This window comes from Sebastes fasciatus, chromosome 4 (assembly GCF_043250625.1).
Source record: "Sebastes fasciatus isolate fSebFas1 chromosome 4, fSebFas1.pri, whole genome shotgun sequence".
Lineage (NCBI taxonomy): Eukaryota > Metazoa > Chordata > Actinopteri > Perciformes > Sebastidae > Sebastes > Sebastes fasciatus.
This window is the reverse complement of record NC_133798.1, coordinates 17,413,468-17,430,941: the sequence shown is the minus strand read 5'-3', so window position 1 is coordinate 17,430,941 and position 17,474 is coordinate 17,413,468. Positions and strand designations below refer to the sequence as shown.

Genomic DNA, 17,474 nt, shown 5'->3' with positions numbered 1-17,474 from the left:
AATTTGTATTTGCATACTTTGAAGAGGATAGTTTACGCGAGTGTGACTAAATCAAAATATGTGTGATGAAACTTTAAGAGGCTACAGCTTGTACTGAGCGTAAACGCAGTGAAAGTGGGAAGAAATGGTGTTTAAAGAGGACCTGTTATGCTCATTTTCAGGTGCATACTTGTCTCTACAAGAACATTTTACATGCTTTAATGTTCAGAAAATGCTTTACTTTTCCTGTACCGACTGTGTTGCAGCACCTCTCTTCACCCTCTGTCTGAAACACTCTGTTAGAGAAAAGTCTAGTCTGCTCTGATTGGTCAGCTGGCCCACTATCCTACCAACTAGCCACTATTCAAATGTGTTACTTGGTGACATCACCACATTAAGGAAGAAAAGACAGGACTTCAAGCAAGGCATTTCAGGCAATTCAGGAGCAGTGTTTCTGTGGGGGAAAGTGGTGGCACAAGTCCACAGCGTCCGTCCTCTCCACGCTTCCCATTCATTGTCTATAAGCAGCCGTGCAATGCATTCTGGTAGCATGGTGGTGCGATTTGAGAGGCGGGGCGTCACGTTGGCCGCTCCTCATTTGCCTAAATTTGACGTCTAGGCTACTTTATGCAAATCGGGGGCGTCCAGCGCGACTCGCCGCCTCTGGAAACTCCACAGAAACTTTTAAAACTAACCGTTGTCGATCCAAAATAAAGACAGATTCAGGAACTGCAAAGCTTATTTCCTTCATAAAATGTTTTCAGAAACACATTTTGTTGAACTATTTTCGTGATATAAGAGAAGAAAGTTTCCAAACGAGCCGCCATGTTGGTTCCGGTTTGAAAGCTGGGAGCAGCAGCCCACGAGGGAAAGCGTTCGTCTAATCGGGTGCCTTGTGTCTAGTGGCAGCCCATCAAGCGTCCAATGCTGGCAAGTGAGGCGATCCCTCCCCATAACTCCCTTTGGTGTGGACTTTGGGCTTTGTAACTTTGCAGACCTTTTAAATGCACAAAAAACTATATAACACACTAAAGGCAAGGGGAAAAAGCACACAAGCATAACAGGTCCTCTTCAAGTGTAAGGCTACTTGGGAAATAAGCCAATTGCAAAAATGATTCCCTTAATAAATCTGCTGTAAAGTCACTTTCAGCATCTTTAGGCTTGCTAGCTGATGATGCACTTTGCAGAGCTGTCGCAAGACATCTCAGACAAGAACTGTGCTGAAGGCAGATCTTCAGTGTGAGTGTATCTAGGAAGCTGCAGCCAGGCCTACAGAAACCCTTCCCATCTGTCAGATAGGACTCCAGATCCTAACTGAGGCAGTGTGTTTAGCTGGATAGACATCAGCCAAAGGGACACCACACGGATGGCAAAGTCCCTCATGCAGGAGTTAAGGCTACTTAATATTCTTGTGTTGATTGGGGATTAATTGTTCCATCTGGCTCTCATGAAAACCACTGAAGAGAATAAAAAAAACAACAACACTCCCTCCTCTTTTTACTGACGTGTTTCCTCTTATTTCATTATGGCCATGGAGAATGGCTAGCTAAACTGAAGCTTAGAGGAGGAGACAGGGCTGGACGGGCTGTACCAGAGGGAGAGCTGGGAAATTTGATCATTTTTCTCCGGGACTGTCATACGCCATAGGCTGCCTCATTTGTCTGCTCCAACTCCTTTGTTTCCAGCAGGCTCCCTGTTCCAGGATTAGCCTGCGGAGCGAGACACAAGCAGGAAAATCAGACAGACAGAGAGAGACACATACAGTCAAAGAAGGAACTATATAAACTAATTATTATAGTGCTCCATGTTTCTTTAATACAGTACTTAACTCTAATGTACGTGCTGCTGTATTTAATACCTGCTGACTGGCCAAAAAAAGGCGAATGAAAGCAGGTTTGGAGTGTGAAGAAAGGAGGGATGAGGGAGGCTGAGCGACCGCACTTTTATTTTTCTCTCCAAATTGCCCTGCAGTTCCACAGGAGTGGTGTTGACCCACTTTATCTCCCACTCAGGTGATTAATGCAGTATCGCTACAAACAAAGGTCACATCAGGAGGCAGGGGAGCAGGCCATAGCACAACAAGAGCTAAGGGAGTTATATATGGCTGCTGTTAAGGCTGAGAAAGAATACGTTGTTTGTTATTTTTGTAGGGCATCACTCAGTCTATAGAGAAAAAAACAAGAAAAAACACACACGCAAACTCACATCAACAGGAATGTTTGGATATGTGAATGAACCAGGAATGAGAGTATCACACTATTATATTTATATAGTGTTTTATAACCATTAATACATCATAAATATGTTTTATATTTTCTGTTAGCAGGTAATGATGTCAGCTATGTAGAAGTCCGTTAAATTGAAACATTTTACAATAGACTGTATATAAGAAGTGGACGTAGTCACCATGACGTCACCCATTGGTTTGTGGACTGCCGTTTTGAAACCTCGAGTTCAGTATTTTAGCCTTCGCCATCTTGGCTTTTTGCAACCGGGAGTAAAACAAGAGGGTGGAGCTAAGTACAACCGAACACTGAACAAGAGATTTTTAGGCAACGGAAATTTTACAATTAACTTCCATGAACTGAAAACACACTTTGAAAGGATTAAAGTTGTAAGACGAAAACGCGGACAACTCCCAGAGTGGACAATGCCGTGGTGGTGACCTGTCAATCCCAAGATTGACGCCACTCCTTAAAGCATCCCCTGCTTTGTGCTCGATTTGACTCTAAATGGGACCATAATTTACTAAATGAACATCATGCTGTATTGAAGAAGACTTGGAACTAGGGATTGAGACCATAAACTCATGTTTACAATGTTTACTGAGGTAATAAATCAAGTGAGAAGTAGGCTCATTTTCTCATAGACTTCTATACAATCTGACTTCTTTTTGCAACCAGAGGAGTCGCCCCCTGCATGATATTATAAAAGAACGCAAGTTTAAGGCACTTCAGCGTTGGCTTCACTTTTCAGAACCAGAGGTTGCCCACTGGATTTTACACATGAAGATCAGTTTACTTTGCAGTTGTATAATGTCTTCTGTGGCTTTATGTAGGGAGCTTTCTAAACAAAGAAATTAAAATCATAACCCATGTTGATGTCCACTAACTACCATTCTTCCTTTTTTTCTCCAACTTTATAGAAGTGCAATGTCAAATTTAGGAAGCAAAGTATAGCTTAGCTATACTTATAGCTATATAAACCCAGATGAGTTGTGTGTGTGTGACCCAACATGGCAATAGAGACCCATTTTGGGATATTTTTAAACCGTCTTTGCTTTTCATTTGTTCACATAATGAAGTGGCTCCTAACCTCGGGTTGGGGTTCCCTTAAGGGGTTTGCAAGTTAAACGGAGGGAATTATTAATGGTTGCTGCAATTTCTTTTCTTTAATGTTTGGTCTTCTCTATACTGGATAATTAAATCTTTGCTGGTTTCTAAAAATATACCAATTCAACAAACTGAACGTGTTATAAAGGCTCACAACTCACAGAGATATGTGTCCTGTGATGAGGGATAGCAAGTAGATATAGACATGTTTTCAAGGAGTCTCAAGTAGAGCTGAAGCAAAAATTCATTTATGGAAAAATAGTAAAAATATGCTTCACATTGTCAGGTTCCAGCTTCTCAAATGGGAGGATTTGCTGCTTTCTTTGTCAGTATATGAAGCTGAGTATCTTCAGTCTTTAGTGTTTTGGTCAGGAGAAATAGGACACTTGAAGATGTCACCATGAAGTGTGTAAAGTTTCTTTCACTATTATTTTTTTTTATAATTCATAGAACTAATGATTACTTGATAAATAAAAAATTAATAAACAGCAGATTAATCAATAATTATTGTTAGACAATAATTAATTGCAGCCCTAGTCACAAGCCAAAACAGTTGGGCACAACATACACTGTATACTGTTTAACCACATACTGATCTGCTCTGTCAAAGGAAATCAGTTCAAGGACACATTAACTGACTGTCATCGGTCATCTACATCTCAGACGGGGACTCATCAAGAAACATTACATGTAGGCAGACATAATAAAAAATAACGCATCCATGCTGAGCCTGGCTTTATAGCATTTATGCTGTCAGGTTCTATGAATACTTTAGTGCTGCTCAAAACATATTGAGTCATTTCTCAAAATGTACGGTGTCAAATTCAGTGAGATGTGTCACAGAACGTGCACAAGTGAAGAATTAGTGGTGGAATATCTGGGGTTGAAAATATAAGAAGCGCGCTCTCTGCAGGAGTCCCCCCCGTGGCTTTTGCATCTTTAATGTTCATTTAGAGGCACCACATACACGAACTGTCGACTGCTCGTGAATTTAGGTCATTTTGTCTGAGTCTGAACGAGGCATTTTAAAGACAGTTTGTGATGTAACTTCTGAACACTGCTGCTTTCGAGTTTCCACAGCTGACACTTTCTTTTACTTTTCTACTTATCATTTAAAGTGATTGCAGTTTTCCGTGTGAGCAAAATGCTCCACTTCAAAACCAAATTTAAATACAAAAGCAAATGTAATTATGCTGCGTCTACCGTTTTTTTCTTTCTGCGGTTATCTATATTATAATCTCTGGTTTCAGCGTTTATACCAAAGCACATTCTCTAAGGTATTCCACAGTCATGGTTTCTCTTCCAGAGAAATTACTGGTGTTAAATGAAGCAATGCTTTTCTTTATATGTGCCAGCTGTAGTGCAAATGGTTTTCAATCTGCCAGAAAATCCAGTTCATTTCGTGAAGATGAGGTTGAAGATGGACTGAGGCCATTTGAGCTTTGATCTAACATCCAGATAATGTTGCATCAAAATGTGCTTTTGTGTGTATGTTTTCCGCCGTTATAGTCATAAAGATTTCTTTTTGATCATCTGTCGAGAAGACATTTGGGAAAAAGTATACATTTCTATCTGAATGCATTCACCCTGAACACAGCTGTAGATCTGTAGTAGCAATATGTCCAAATAGCCCTGAGGGCACAATGTTGTCTTTGCACAGTATGTTGTATATTCAGAGACTATGAAGGTGGTATTGTTGGAATCTGATTAGGGCTGAGTATTGGCAAGAATCTGGTGATAAGATACGTATCATGATACACGGGTTATGATTCAATGTATTGCGATACTTTAAGCAAGGCGATATATTGCCAATTTTTTAAATCAAATTTTTAGAAAACTTTCATAGTATAAAGAACACTCCACCATATGCATAAAATCTGAGTAAAAAAAAGTTTACTTTTTCTATGCAATCAGAACAGTGGGATCTGCATTTGCATTTATCACAGTAACATCCAACATCACAGTAATACTTTTTGTGTAATCTGAGCCGCTGTCTGCTATGGACGTTTGTGTGTAAACTAGGGCTGTCAAAGTTAACACAATAGCAATGCGTTAATGCAAATTCGTTTTAACGCCACTAATTTCTTTAATGCATTAACGCAACTTGGATCTTTTTGGTTATAGCGGGCTCAGTTTTAAAGCTAAAATGAAGATGCTGGTATCGTATGAAACTAGAAAAACCAAAGGAATGCATTGGTACGTCACGTTATACTAGCTTTTTGGGAAGGAGGCTAAATGACGCTCCAAACTTACGATAAATTTTGGCGAAGAAAAACCAGCATGGTCTAGCATTGCCATTTTCCTCTTTCCCTTGACCTTTGATGTCAAGATATGTGAATGAAAATGGATTCTACGGGTACCCACGAGTCTCCCCTTTACAGACATGCCCACTTTATGATAATCACACGCAGTTTGGGGCAAGTCATAGTCAAGTCAGCACACTGACACATTGACAGCTGTTGTTGCCTGTTGGGCTGCAGTTTGCCATGTTATATTTTTTATGCTAAATGCAGTACCTGTGAGGGTTTCTGGACAATATTTGTCATTGTTTTGTGTTAATTGATTTCCACTATATACATGCATGCATAAAGCAGCATATTTGCACACTCCCATGTTGATAAGATCATTAAATACTTGACAAATCTCCTTTCAAGGTACATTTTAACAGATAAAAATGTGATTCATTTGCGATCAATCACGATTAAATATTTTAATTGATTGACAGCCCTAATGTAAACTATTAATTCAAAATCAATAATGTTTTTGAGAATCGATACAGTTTCACAAAACTTTGCATTACTCGTGTATCGATATTTTCTTACACCCATAGATCTGACGCTAAAGCTGAGACAGACTGTCCTGGCAGAGGCTCAGATGCACAACATTAAATGAATACATTAATACAACATCCAAAAGTCACATATGAATACATGCTAATGGGAGGTGGGGAGGCAGCAGTGGAGTAAGGAGGATGTAGAGCTCAGTGTTTTTGTATGCAGACTGAATGAGCACCAATGGTTTATACGGACTAACAGACATGGATGTGCGTGATTGGGGAGTGTATGCCTGAGGCTCCATTCTATTGAAGTTTTACATACATTTCTCAGACTTTTACTCTTTAGCATAAAGAGCAAGAATAAAAGTAATATTAGCTGTACCTAAGCTTCCCTCTTGGCTTTTTCACTGGCTTTTAGTCTAATGTCTCCTTGACATCAAACTCTGGTTCTTTGGCTCTGCATACTGAGATTTAGCTGAACCAGTAAGATAAAGTCCATCTCGAACACTTGTTTCTATAGCAACAGTCAATAAAAAAAAGAAATAAAGCACATTGAGTTTTCATATCACAGACACAATACACAAGTATAATGTTTCCCTGTCCTCCTCAGGTCAATGGGAAGGAGTTGTCTAAGTCCAGCCATGAGGAGACTGTGGAGGCCTTTCGCGCTGCCAAGGACCCCGTCGTGGTGCAGGTCATCAGGCGGACCCCCAGCGGCCGCCCCCATGGCCCCCCTCAGGAAATCCATGTGGTGGATGTGTGCACTCAGACCGACATCACCTTTGAACACATCATGGCGCTGGCAAAGCTCCGGCCTTCGACCCCTCCTGTGCCTGACGTCTGTCCCTTCCTTCTCTCTGACAGGTACGTACAACAAGAAATATGTTTTATTTTCATTTCATTTTACATCTCTGTAAACCAGGGGTTCTCAACCTTGTAACTTAAGGCCCACTTCTGATTGTCAAAAAAACTTCCGAGGACCACCTGTTCAAATAAAAGAGGGAAAAGAAAACATAACATGACACAAAAGGAGGAAAAATAAACTGGGCTGTAAATGTCTTAAGCCTCTTTCAGCTGTAACGGCCAAAATAAATATTCTGCTTACCCTCACCCATCCCTACCTGCCATAATGAATCCAAATGTAATGTATTCAGGGTCATATTTACATCCCATATGCTTTGGAGCTTTTACTGGTGCAGGGTTGTCACATCACGTTTTGGTTTCAAAAATCAATCTGTTTTGTGTCACTGCATCTGAGGGAACATTGGCTAGATAACAGGTAAAACACGTTTGTCTCTACCTGATGATGTGTCGTGAATAGTGTGGTAATATTCAAACGTTACTGGTCATTGAAATTATTAATTTTAGCTTGACATTTTTTACTTAGCACATTTAGATTTGTCAAAAGAACCGATACTTCGGTAGCAAGTTGAGGCCAAAATTCTGAAAATGTGATGGTACTTGTTTTTCTACAGTACCAGAGATCAGGACTCGAGACTAAAGGCGCCCCGTCGTCCCGGAGACAGTAGAACATTTCCCTGATAATACTTCATTATGAACACTTTGTTGAAATCAGCAGGAAGAGAGCTAGTAGCGTTGTTTATACTGTTAGCAGCCGGTGGGCAGCACAGTCCTGCAAGGCTAAGTAATGGAGCAAACCGCTAACGTACCGAGGTTGCATTGAGCTACATTATGATGCGTTCAAGCTCTAATGAGTGAAGGTAAATTATAACCTTATCATGATGTGTTCAAATGTAATCTTGTAAAATTTAGTTTTTGGCGAGAAACTTGAGGACGGATCATCAGGGATTAATAAGAAATTCGCAAAAACTAGTATACAAATGGTAATAAATGTTTTTTGGCATCGAATTGGGTATCGACAATCGTGGAAATTCGCAGGTATTGGTATTGACTACTACTACGACTACTCAATTTCTGGTGTTGTAAAAATAACCAGCTTTGTATGTATATTTTTAATTTATTCTAACCATTTAGCAGTAGCTCCGCGGCCCACTAGATGGCGCTCCGATGCCACATAGCTGCTGTAACGTACATCAGTGATGTTCACTATTCTTCAGCCAAATAAATGTGAATCATGATAGACAGCGAATCAAAACAGGGATTATGGTTTGAAGGTCAGTGATTTGATATAATTAATATTTGTATTTCATTTGATATAATTAGAAATGATTTCAGTTCAGTGCCACAAGAGTTTGTTGTTGTGTCCTTGTTTTGACTTTGGGACTCTGGGACTGATGGTAATTAATAAGGGGGAAATAAAGTAGTGAGAAATGTTATTGAGCTATGAAGCAGAAATATCAGCGTTTGCAGGATTAGCATTACAAGTATGCAAGGGCGCCTGTAAAATATAAATGAATTGTCTAACCAGCTGCACAGTCTGATAAATATAGATTTATTTGATGAATGAGCTTCTGAATGTCCTTCACGTCGTCTTCTCACCAACACATTAAATAGAAGAAAGAGAAATAAAGGACAGGGCTAAGTGGTCCTAATAAACCATTAATCATTATTCAGTGTTTACTTTAGTAAAAAGCATTAATTTAGATGAATCACTAAGGAGGTGAAGATATGAAAAAGTTGAGAATAAATATCATAAGCAATTCAAGTCTACTAAATGTAGTCATGTATAAATGCCTCCCTGGTCAGTACGTAACACACGCAGTTTCACCCTCTCTGTGATGCTGTACTATCTTTCACATGTCCCCCGTCGGTTTAGATAATCATGCACAGAAACATAACTCGGCTGTAAGATTAAATATGTGTATATGTCTATAAATTCGGAAGAGATGAAAGGACACACTTGTGTTACTTTGTGCACAATGTGGCTCAAAACAACACGTGTGTGGTATCACTAGTAGTCTAATCACATCTCAACTGGATGCCTGGTAGTACAATACCTCAAAGACATGTTTTTTATTGTTTATGTGGGAGGAAGGCATAAAAATATGCACGGAAAAAGATCTTGAGAGTTTAAAGTATCAACAAGAGGTTTTCCTGGAAAACAACAAAAGGAACAGGGTTCATTATTTCCTCTTCTGGCATTTTAGTTTATGTTCTGTTCATCTCAAAGGAGGAGTAAGCAGTGAACAAGAAAAGTTTAGCATGAAGGAATATCTGGGTTTCACCTCTTGGGGATGAAACAATGAGACAATACAGGAGCTTCATAGCACAGAGCTGGAGTCAGGGTGGTCTCAACAATCGTAAACGTCTTGAATTCTTCGAGTATCTGTTGCTATTTTGCTATTGGAGACAATCATTGCTTGCCTAGACGCTCATTATTAAAAACATCATATCAAATGGTTATTGTCAGTGTTACACGCTACTGTATACATGACCTGATCAAAATCATCACCACACGTATATATCTCACACAATATCACTAGACAATCCCCCGGGGGGCCTTCTCGCCATAATTGGAGCTGCTTGGCGTATCCATTTTGTCTCATGGAAGGTTTACAAGGTGATTAAAGCAAATGGGCTAATAAAAACTAGGCAACACGTGCAACGTGTGCTCGCAGGCTACTCGCAGCCCCAGGCCGAGCCCAAATGTAATCAATGTGTCCCATAAAACTCACATTTTCTTCTCTTCGTCTGAGATCAGGTGCACAATCCAATATACAGCAGATTTTATCGATGTAACAAATGTTTGTCACTCTTATTTCTGAGGCTGGATTGTAAATTTGTAATTGTATTCTTTGCTCCTACTGCCAAATGTTGTTAGATGCGTAAAATTTGATAAATCAAAGTATAAAGCATTCTGACATTTACCAGTCTGGTTCGGTTGTTTTGAGACAGTTTTACAGTGCTGGGTAATCTGAGAGTCAGACGGGCCCTGAACACATCACTCAACATGTTGAACAGAGTGTCTTTTTGAAGTTTTTTGTCCACCGTGATTATCTTGTGTGGCACTGAAGCTGCTCATCTTGTTAGGCCCTCACAATGCTGTTTTGTTCGGTGACTGAGGGAAGCATAATAGAATTACACTGTACAATGTGGGGGGTTTTGTCCGTCAAGAGTAGGAAGCAAATGATGTGGATGTGCTGTTATTAACAAGGGGCTGTATTTTTATCACACACACTCCGGCAACACTGAAAGCCCTTGACAAATCCTTTATTCTTCAGATTCCAGCAAAGACAAAGGCGAGGGAATTCTGTCACTTAGAGGTATTGAAGGATGTTAAGGAAAATGAGGAAAAGGATCTTGCTCACGCCCAACTCACCTCCTCTTTCTGCCTCCCTCCCTGTCTGTCTCTCCCTCTCTTTCTTCCTCTGCCCGTCTCCCCCGACAGCTGTCATTCTCTTCATACAATGGACCAGGATTACTATGAAGGGACAGACTATCTCTCCCCCGTTCCAGCCGATGGAGAGAGGACAGAGGAGTTTGAGTATGAGGTAGGAACCACACACATTACTGCTCACTAAAACCTGACGGGTTCATTGGCATGGCTAATAATATCATCTAATTTTAGCTTATCACTGATACATATTGGTACACATGTTGGCAGATAAGTAACAATAAGTTTGAGTACAGAAATGCCAACGATAGAAAGAGAAATAGTGTTGCCATTATATAGTTTGTACACCAGAAAGCACTTAGATGTTTATTTTTCAACTGTAAATGTTAGCTTAGTACATATCTTGATCGCAGTTCTTAAAAGGAGTAGTTAAATATCTTGGGAAATGTGCTTATTCGCTTTCCGAGTTTTATGAGAAGATTGATACCACTCTCATGTCTGTCCATTAAAGGAACAGTTTGTAACATTTGGGGGATCTATTGGCCGTAATGTAACATAATATTCAGAACTATGTTATTCATGTATAATCACCTGAAACTAAGAATCCTTGTGTTTTCGTTAGCTTAGAAAGAGCCCTTCATGTCTACATAGGGAACGGGTTCTCTTCATGGAGTCCGTCACGTTGCTTCGCCATGTTTCTACAGTAGCCCAGAACGGACAAACCAAACACTGACTCTAGAGAGAGCCTTTCGCAATTTTATTTTACCTGAAGGCAACTGTAGTTCTCCGACACGCTTGTGAAACTGCGGCAACGTGAGCCTCAGAGTGTACAACCTTGGTGCCGCCAGCCGCCAACTGACTTCCGTTGCTCCTAAAGTAGTGTTATTATGGTGAGGATGGCCTCTGAGCGAGGCAAAGGGCATTACCACGGATTTGCACTCACTGCAGACTTAAAAAGGGAGGAGTGAGCGGAGGAGTTCTCAGTTGGTTGCAATCTGCAACCACACCACTAGATGCTGCCAAATTGTTCACACTGTACCTTTAACAATGACTATGCTATGCTATCCATGCTGTTGTTCACCAGGTATTAAGTTTACCATGTTCAACATCTTACCAACATTATACCAAACAAAGTACAGTTGAAGCTGATGGGGATGTCATTAGTTGCAGGGCATGAATGTCAGTACCAAATTTCATGGCAATCCATCTAATAGTTGTCAAGACATTTCATTCTGAACTAAAGAGGTGCACCGACAGACGGACATTGCCATCTCTAGAGCAAAGGCAACCACCAGGTCCATTTAGTAGCTTTTCTGGAGTTTTTGATCACACAATCTTTGTCCAGTTGTTATGAAATTGTCGATGGTCAATTTTCCTTTTTTCTGAACAAACCAAACCAATGTGGAAGAGATATCCTTGTAGTGCGGCTCCCGTTACCACAGTCTTGGAAAGGGAGAAGTGAGCTATGGGGTACTCATTTGGTTGCAATCTGCAACCACAACACTACATGTCGCCAAATCCTTCACACTGCACCTTTAAGTATGAAGCTACCATCTAGCCACCTACCAGTGCTAATTTATGTGTTGTATCTAGTTTGTTGAATCCGACAAAAACGGAAAGGTAAAAACAACATTTTGTGGTTTTATGGGGAATTACATGCTCTAAGTATTCTTTGGCGGGGTACAGTGACTTCCTGGAGTGTTTTGTCGTTTCAGACAGCTTGAGAAAACCCCTTGATTCCATTGGCAATGATGACATGCCTCCATGTTTTTTCTTTTTTTTTCTTACAAGACAAAAAGAGAAAGTTGAAAACCTCCAAACAGTTGGCGGTGTTAGCTGAGATTTGCTAATTGTTTTCACAACTCTGGAAGACAAAGCTTGTAAACTGTGACCCTGAGCTCCATCAAACCCAATTAAAGTGAGGTGTGTGTGGCAGGTGCTAGTAAGATGGAAACACGTTTCTTTCTTCTGTATCTTTACCGGAGTGTAAGTAACAGGAGCAGCTGGGTAGGTGATGTTTCTAAGGCTGTTGATCTCTGACACATACTGATGGGTACATACTGATGCACTGATTCAACTGTGACAGGAGGAGATAAACAGACTCTGGCTCCGCTCTCCGCTTTGGTCCAATATTCTTTATTTCCGAGTCATTGAGGTGCGAGCATATCGTCAGCGAGGGCTCCGACTGGTCTGATGTATGATGATTGCTCAAGCCTCCCTCGTCATATTTGCTTCATTTGAATTTGTTCTGAATGCTTCCACCCACTGAGCTCGAGCTGTTTCTTCACATCCTAAAGAGATTTGTGCACCCGCTTGGATCCCAGTGTCAAGTCGGAACAAATATAATATATTAAAGCCCCTCTTTATGCCTCATTGCCATTAACAAATCCTATTATTCTGTGTATGCTTTGTGGCCTGCGCCGTTTTTTTTATTTCATGCTCTGTGAGTTAGATATCAAGTTAATGCGGCCCCACTTACTGTATGTCAACTGAAAACGCTGCGAGGGGGATGTAGACAAAAGCCGAAAAGCCACTTTCAGAGTCGACCTGATCCCTCACTCCCCGCTGAAGGAGACGAAAGAGAATGAAGGAAAGACATTTCTTTAAATTACCTTTTGTTAGATGAAAATGCACAGTGGGTGAGAGCAGTTTGCCATCACTTCACAGAGAACCCATCTAAATCTAATTCACCTTTCTAATACACCAAGACATTGATGTTTCTGTTAGGGTGATCAACATGTGAGAGTACAGTGGTTGATGAGGTGGAGAGAAGTACGCATTCATTGTAAAGCTGTTTTGGTTCATGTGAAAATGCATAATTTTAATTTTCCTGTACTGTGCTTATACACCACATACTGCTAGTTCCCATCCGATCTAAAGACTGTATTCAGACACCAGACTGCCAGCCACAGCAGGCAGCTGTTTCCAGCAAACCAGGTTTGATAAAACCTCTGTACGCTGCTTATCGAGCACCAAACAGCAGACTTAAAGAGCCACATATTTTACCGTTTACAGCTTGTTGCGCTGTCCCAAAAAAAAAAATGCAGGTTTATGTAGCCAGGTTACTGACGCTCTTCAATGGCAAAATGATTGAAAAGTAATTGGAGTAAAAGATTAGAGAAACCCAGTTATTGCAGCTAGACTCGTGTGCACATACAGTAACATGAATGTGTTAACTGTGTTTTTGCAGACAGGGAGAGTATCGCCGTCCTATCTATGTAGCGGGATGAAAGGAAACGCCACATTTGCATCCAAAGTAATTAAATCCGAGTCCGAGTCTGACTGAAATGAAAACGGACACGAAGGCTGATTTCCACAGTTGGAACAGTCGACTACCTGTTAAAGTCTCAATTTAAGGTTCTCGCCACAGTCTTATACACTGAAAAAGCATTGATTCAGAGAAATCTGATTCCTGACTGGTTTTTACAGTCACCAGGTTACTACAGTTCATGTAAACTCATTCTCCAGATATCTACCATATGCTGATTTCCCCCTGCAACCTTTAAAGGTGCTCTAAACAATATCCAGAGCATTAACATAGCCGCAAACAACTATTGTCTATGTATAGATATAGAGGAGTAATTTCTACCTGAGCAGAGAATGAAGTCACTCTCCCTCTGTGTGCGTTGTAATCCAAGTTTCTCTGTGCTTTGTTGACATAGCCAGGCTGGCTGCGCATGCCTTTTAGTGCTTTTCGTGCATGTGACCGTGCCTCACTGGTTAGCTCACTGCAGCCGCTCTGCACTGCTTTCATGCGGCGGTTACAGCTGATCACGCCGTCCTGGAAGCGTAGCACCCACCCTTTGGTTCCCTCCCTAGGGTAACATTGTTATCTCTGTCAGCGCTGTTGCCTTTGTTTGCACTGTTACCACTCCTGGCTCAGCCATGTCCATGTGGAGAGCCATGCAGAGGCAATAGAAATGCTCCCAATCTTACATGTAGCACCTTTAATTCTGTACTGTATATGTACTCAATAGGGACTGACAGTCGAATTCCACCATGACATCCTCCACTGCATCTCCCTCCCTAACTATGTCTCCTTCTACTATCTCAAAAACTTTTTAAATAAGTCCTGCTTGACTTGACACGCTAGCGGAGGAGGATATGAGTGGAAATATACAGTATATTGTAGCTCAGCTAATTTAATTGTTCATTCTGTAGGAAAGGCGAGGGAGAATTTCTCTACCACCCCTCAAACTGAAAAAACTCTGTCCTCTCTGATGGTTGGCTTGTTTGGATTAATGAAACACACAGGCCAATGCCTTGTAGCTAGAATTTCACACAGAAACATCATACATTTCCCAGGATCCCTTGATGTGTATGTGGCCACAACACCATGTTAGTAACCATTCCTTTGATTAGTTTCGGTGAGTTCTGAAGAAGCAAAGTACTCCAACCTCAGAGATAGTCGTCCCTCTCCTCCTGCCAGTGGTAGCCGTCCATGCATTTGCGACTGCTTTTTCAATTACTTGTAATCAAAGGCGCGATTATTATGACAGCATCCAACGTGCTTTGATGGTGGGCGGCAATCTTCCCCCTAATCACGCCATCGCAGTCCTTAATTTACTGTCAGAACTTGTCCCTGCGCAATCTCCCGCCTGAGAGGCAGAGAGCTTGCCTGGAAAATGGAGGAAAAAAATCAAAGGGAAGAGGAGAGACAGAGATTGGTGAATATGCATTTGATTGATAAGGAGACAACCTCCTTTTACTGAGTGTGAGTGGGTGGTTTTTCTACACAATATGTCTTAAAACAAGTAAGCAAAGGAACATCTGGTAAAGAAAAAGGGTCAAACATGTGTGCTGAAGATATATAAGCACACGCAGGGTTCTATTTCCTCTGATCATTTAGCCACAGGTCTCCTGCACTATATCTAGCCATTAATTAGTCAGAAGCAACTATAGGCTCGTTCCACATAGCGATGATGTGGTACCTGCTCACACCTCTGCTTTGCCTCAGTCTCAGCAATTAATTTGTGTGGTTTATTTTTAGACAGATGTCTCCGAGACATTGCTAGTGATTTCAATATTTCCCACAGATATCCCGCAACTTCTCACATCGTATTAGCATGCAAGGTGTGCGCCGTCTCCGTAGCTCCTATTACCTCCATGACTGCTTCGTTGCATCAGATGTGCCGCTTTAATAATATCCCTACACAATGGTGGTAGCTCATTAGTACTATTTTTAATAAAGGTAATGACTGATTTTTGCAGCTCACTTTGTTCAGGTAGTCAGCACCAAAGCTTCTCTCCTCTTTCACGTTGAATCTTTACATATCAGCCGGGATTTGAAGTTGTCATCGCTTCTGAGACAGTCAATTAAAGATCTGAGCTCGCCGTCAGGTGGAGGCTGTCGGGAAAAGATGAAACGACAAAGCTCAGAAGATGTTTTTCTTCAGCTCTTTTTCTCTGTGTGAATGTGTGTGCTCTGCTGAATATTTGTACAGGGTTGCAGGAATGACTTTTTAGTGTATGAGTGTGGATGGAGGTGTGTGTGTGTGTGTGTGTGTGTGTGTGTGTAGCCCAGCAGCAGCAGCTTCCTGGTCTGAAAACACCTCAATGGTCTGTCAATGTGTGAGAGAAGCAGGGAAGTGGAGAGTGACAGGGGAGGAGGAGGAAATGGGAATTGAGCCTAAAGATGTGTTTGTGTGTGTGGGAGGAAGTGGGGGGTCATAAACAGCTTTGGAGGGGTAGCCAGAGGCAGCAGGTGGCGGCTCTCTGGCAGAGGTATTGGCCTTTTCCCCGTCTTCCCCTCATCTCGCCGTGGTCAGACTTCGCCCCCCTCCCCTCGTCCCATTCCCAAAGCCCCGCCACATCTGACACGTGTAACCAGCCAACCCACACTTGTCACAGAGGAAATTAATCTCTCTGTTTCTGTGTGGGGCCCCTCTGAGCCCTCGCCGCCGCCGCCTCCATCCTCCTCTCCACTCAACCACCTCGCTCCTGCTGCTGAGACTTGGTGTGTTTCTGCTCTAATGAAGACTTTGGGAGGAGAGGCCATTTCACACTCGATTCCCTCCAACACCCTTGATATGTTTCAGCATTTAGAGATGGAGCACAGGCTTGTGCTGTTTGGTGTTTGGCTGCACCTCTGTTGTGGGAAACCTGAGAGTGCAAAGTGGTTTATGTGCATTAACTGTCTGCAAGCTTGGGAGCAATTTGGAAGTTGTGTTTGGTTCCATATTCACAACATACTTTAGATGAAGTGGGACTGCGCCACTCACTCTCATTCCAGCTGTGGTTAATCAAATCTCACTTTCTGTTTGTATTTATGAAACTTAAATGAAGAAATTCATGTTGACGCCGGGGTACTTCTGCTGTGTTCCAAGAGGCTCGTGGGAAATTTGACGACCACTGATTTGTAAGTCAATAGTTTGTTGATCTCTCCCCAAGGGAAGATGAGGAATGCTTTAGTGCTGCAGCAAATATGTATATCCGGTAGCATTAGCATAATTATAGTTTATTTATAGTCTAATATTCTACAACTTGGCAAAGGCTTGAAAGAAAAACACTCGAGGTCCTCTGGCATTTATCAAAGCCCCCACCGATCAAACTCTGCGAGCTGAGAATGTCTTTCATGATCAAACACTTTCAGACTCAAAAACCTCAGACGGGAGTTGGCAATCCAGACTCAATAAGCGTCTCAAAAACAAGTCAGTTTTTGTGCTGAAACTTGAAGAACATTATTTGATCTTCAGCGGAGCAGAAACTTAGTCATTATGTAGCCATTGTCGTGCATCAAGATTTGAGTTTTATGGTAATTGTATAGAATATATTTGGAGTCTCAGATCAGTTTCTGTTTCTTCATTAAAGGTCCGCTATGTCAGCAAAACTATATCACCACAAAGTTGGTTTAGTAGCTGTTCTGGAGCTTTCAGTCATATCACTAGGTCTTCCTCGGCAGATGGAGATGGAGACCTGCAGTCATTGTGGACTTGTAATACATTTTTTTTCTGTGTACTTTGAGGATTTCTCTTCCACATTGGCTTAAATTGTTCAGAAAAATCTAAATTTGATCGACAATTTCATAACAACTGACGAACTCCAGCAGGCACTTTCAAAACAATACTTGGCAAGTGATTGGATGAAGTATCTGTCAAGCGAAACTAACTGAAGGCCAAAAACATGACCCTCA

The 17,474-nt window shown here is 41.4% G+C and overlaps 1 protein-coding gene across 2 annotated transcripts in view; it reads left to right on the top strand.

Moving 5' to 3' along the window:
- The window catches only part of LOC141765972 (PDZ domain-containing RING finger protein 4-like), a 144,662-nt gene that overhangs the window by 115,467 nt on the left and 11,721 nt on the right, over window positions 1-17,474 (top strand). For both annotated transcript variants that reach the window (XM_074632356.1, XM_074632357.1), the window contains 2 exons: window positions 6,698-6,951; window positions 10,397-10,499. In XM_074632356.1, coding sequence (XP_074488457.1) covers window positions 6,698-6,951; window positions 10,397-10,499 — 357 coding nt within the window. The remainder of the gene's footprint in view (window positions 1-6,697; window positions 6,952-10,396; window positions 10,500-17,474) is intronic.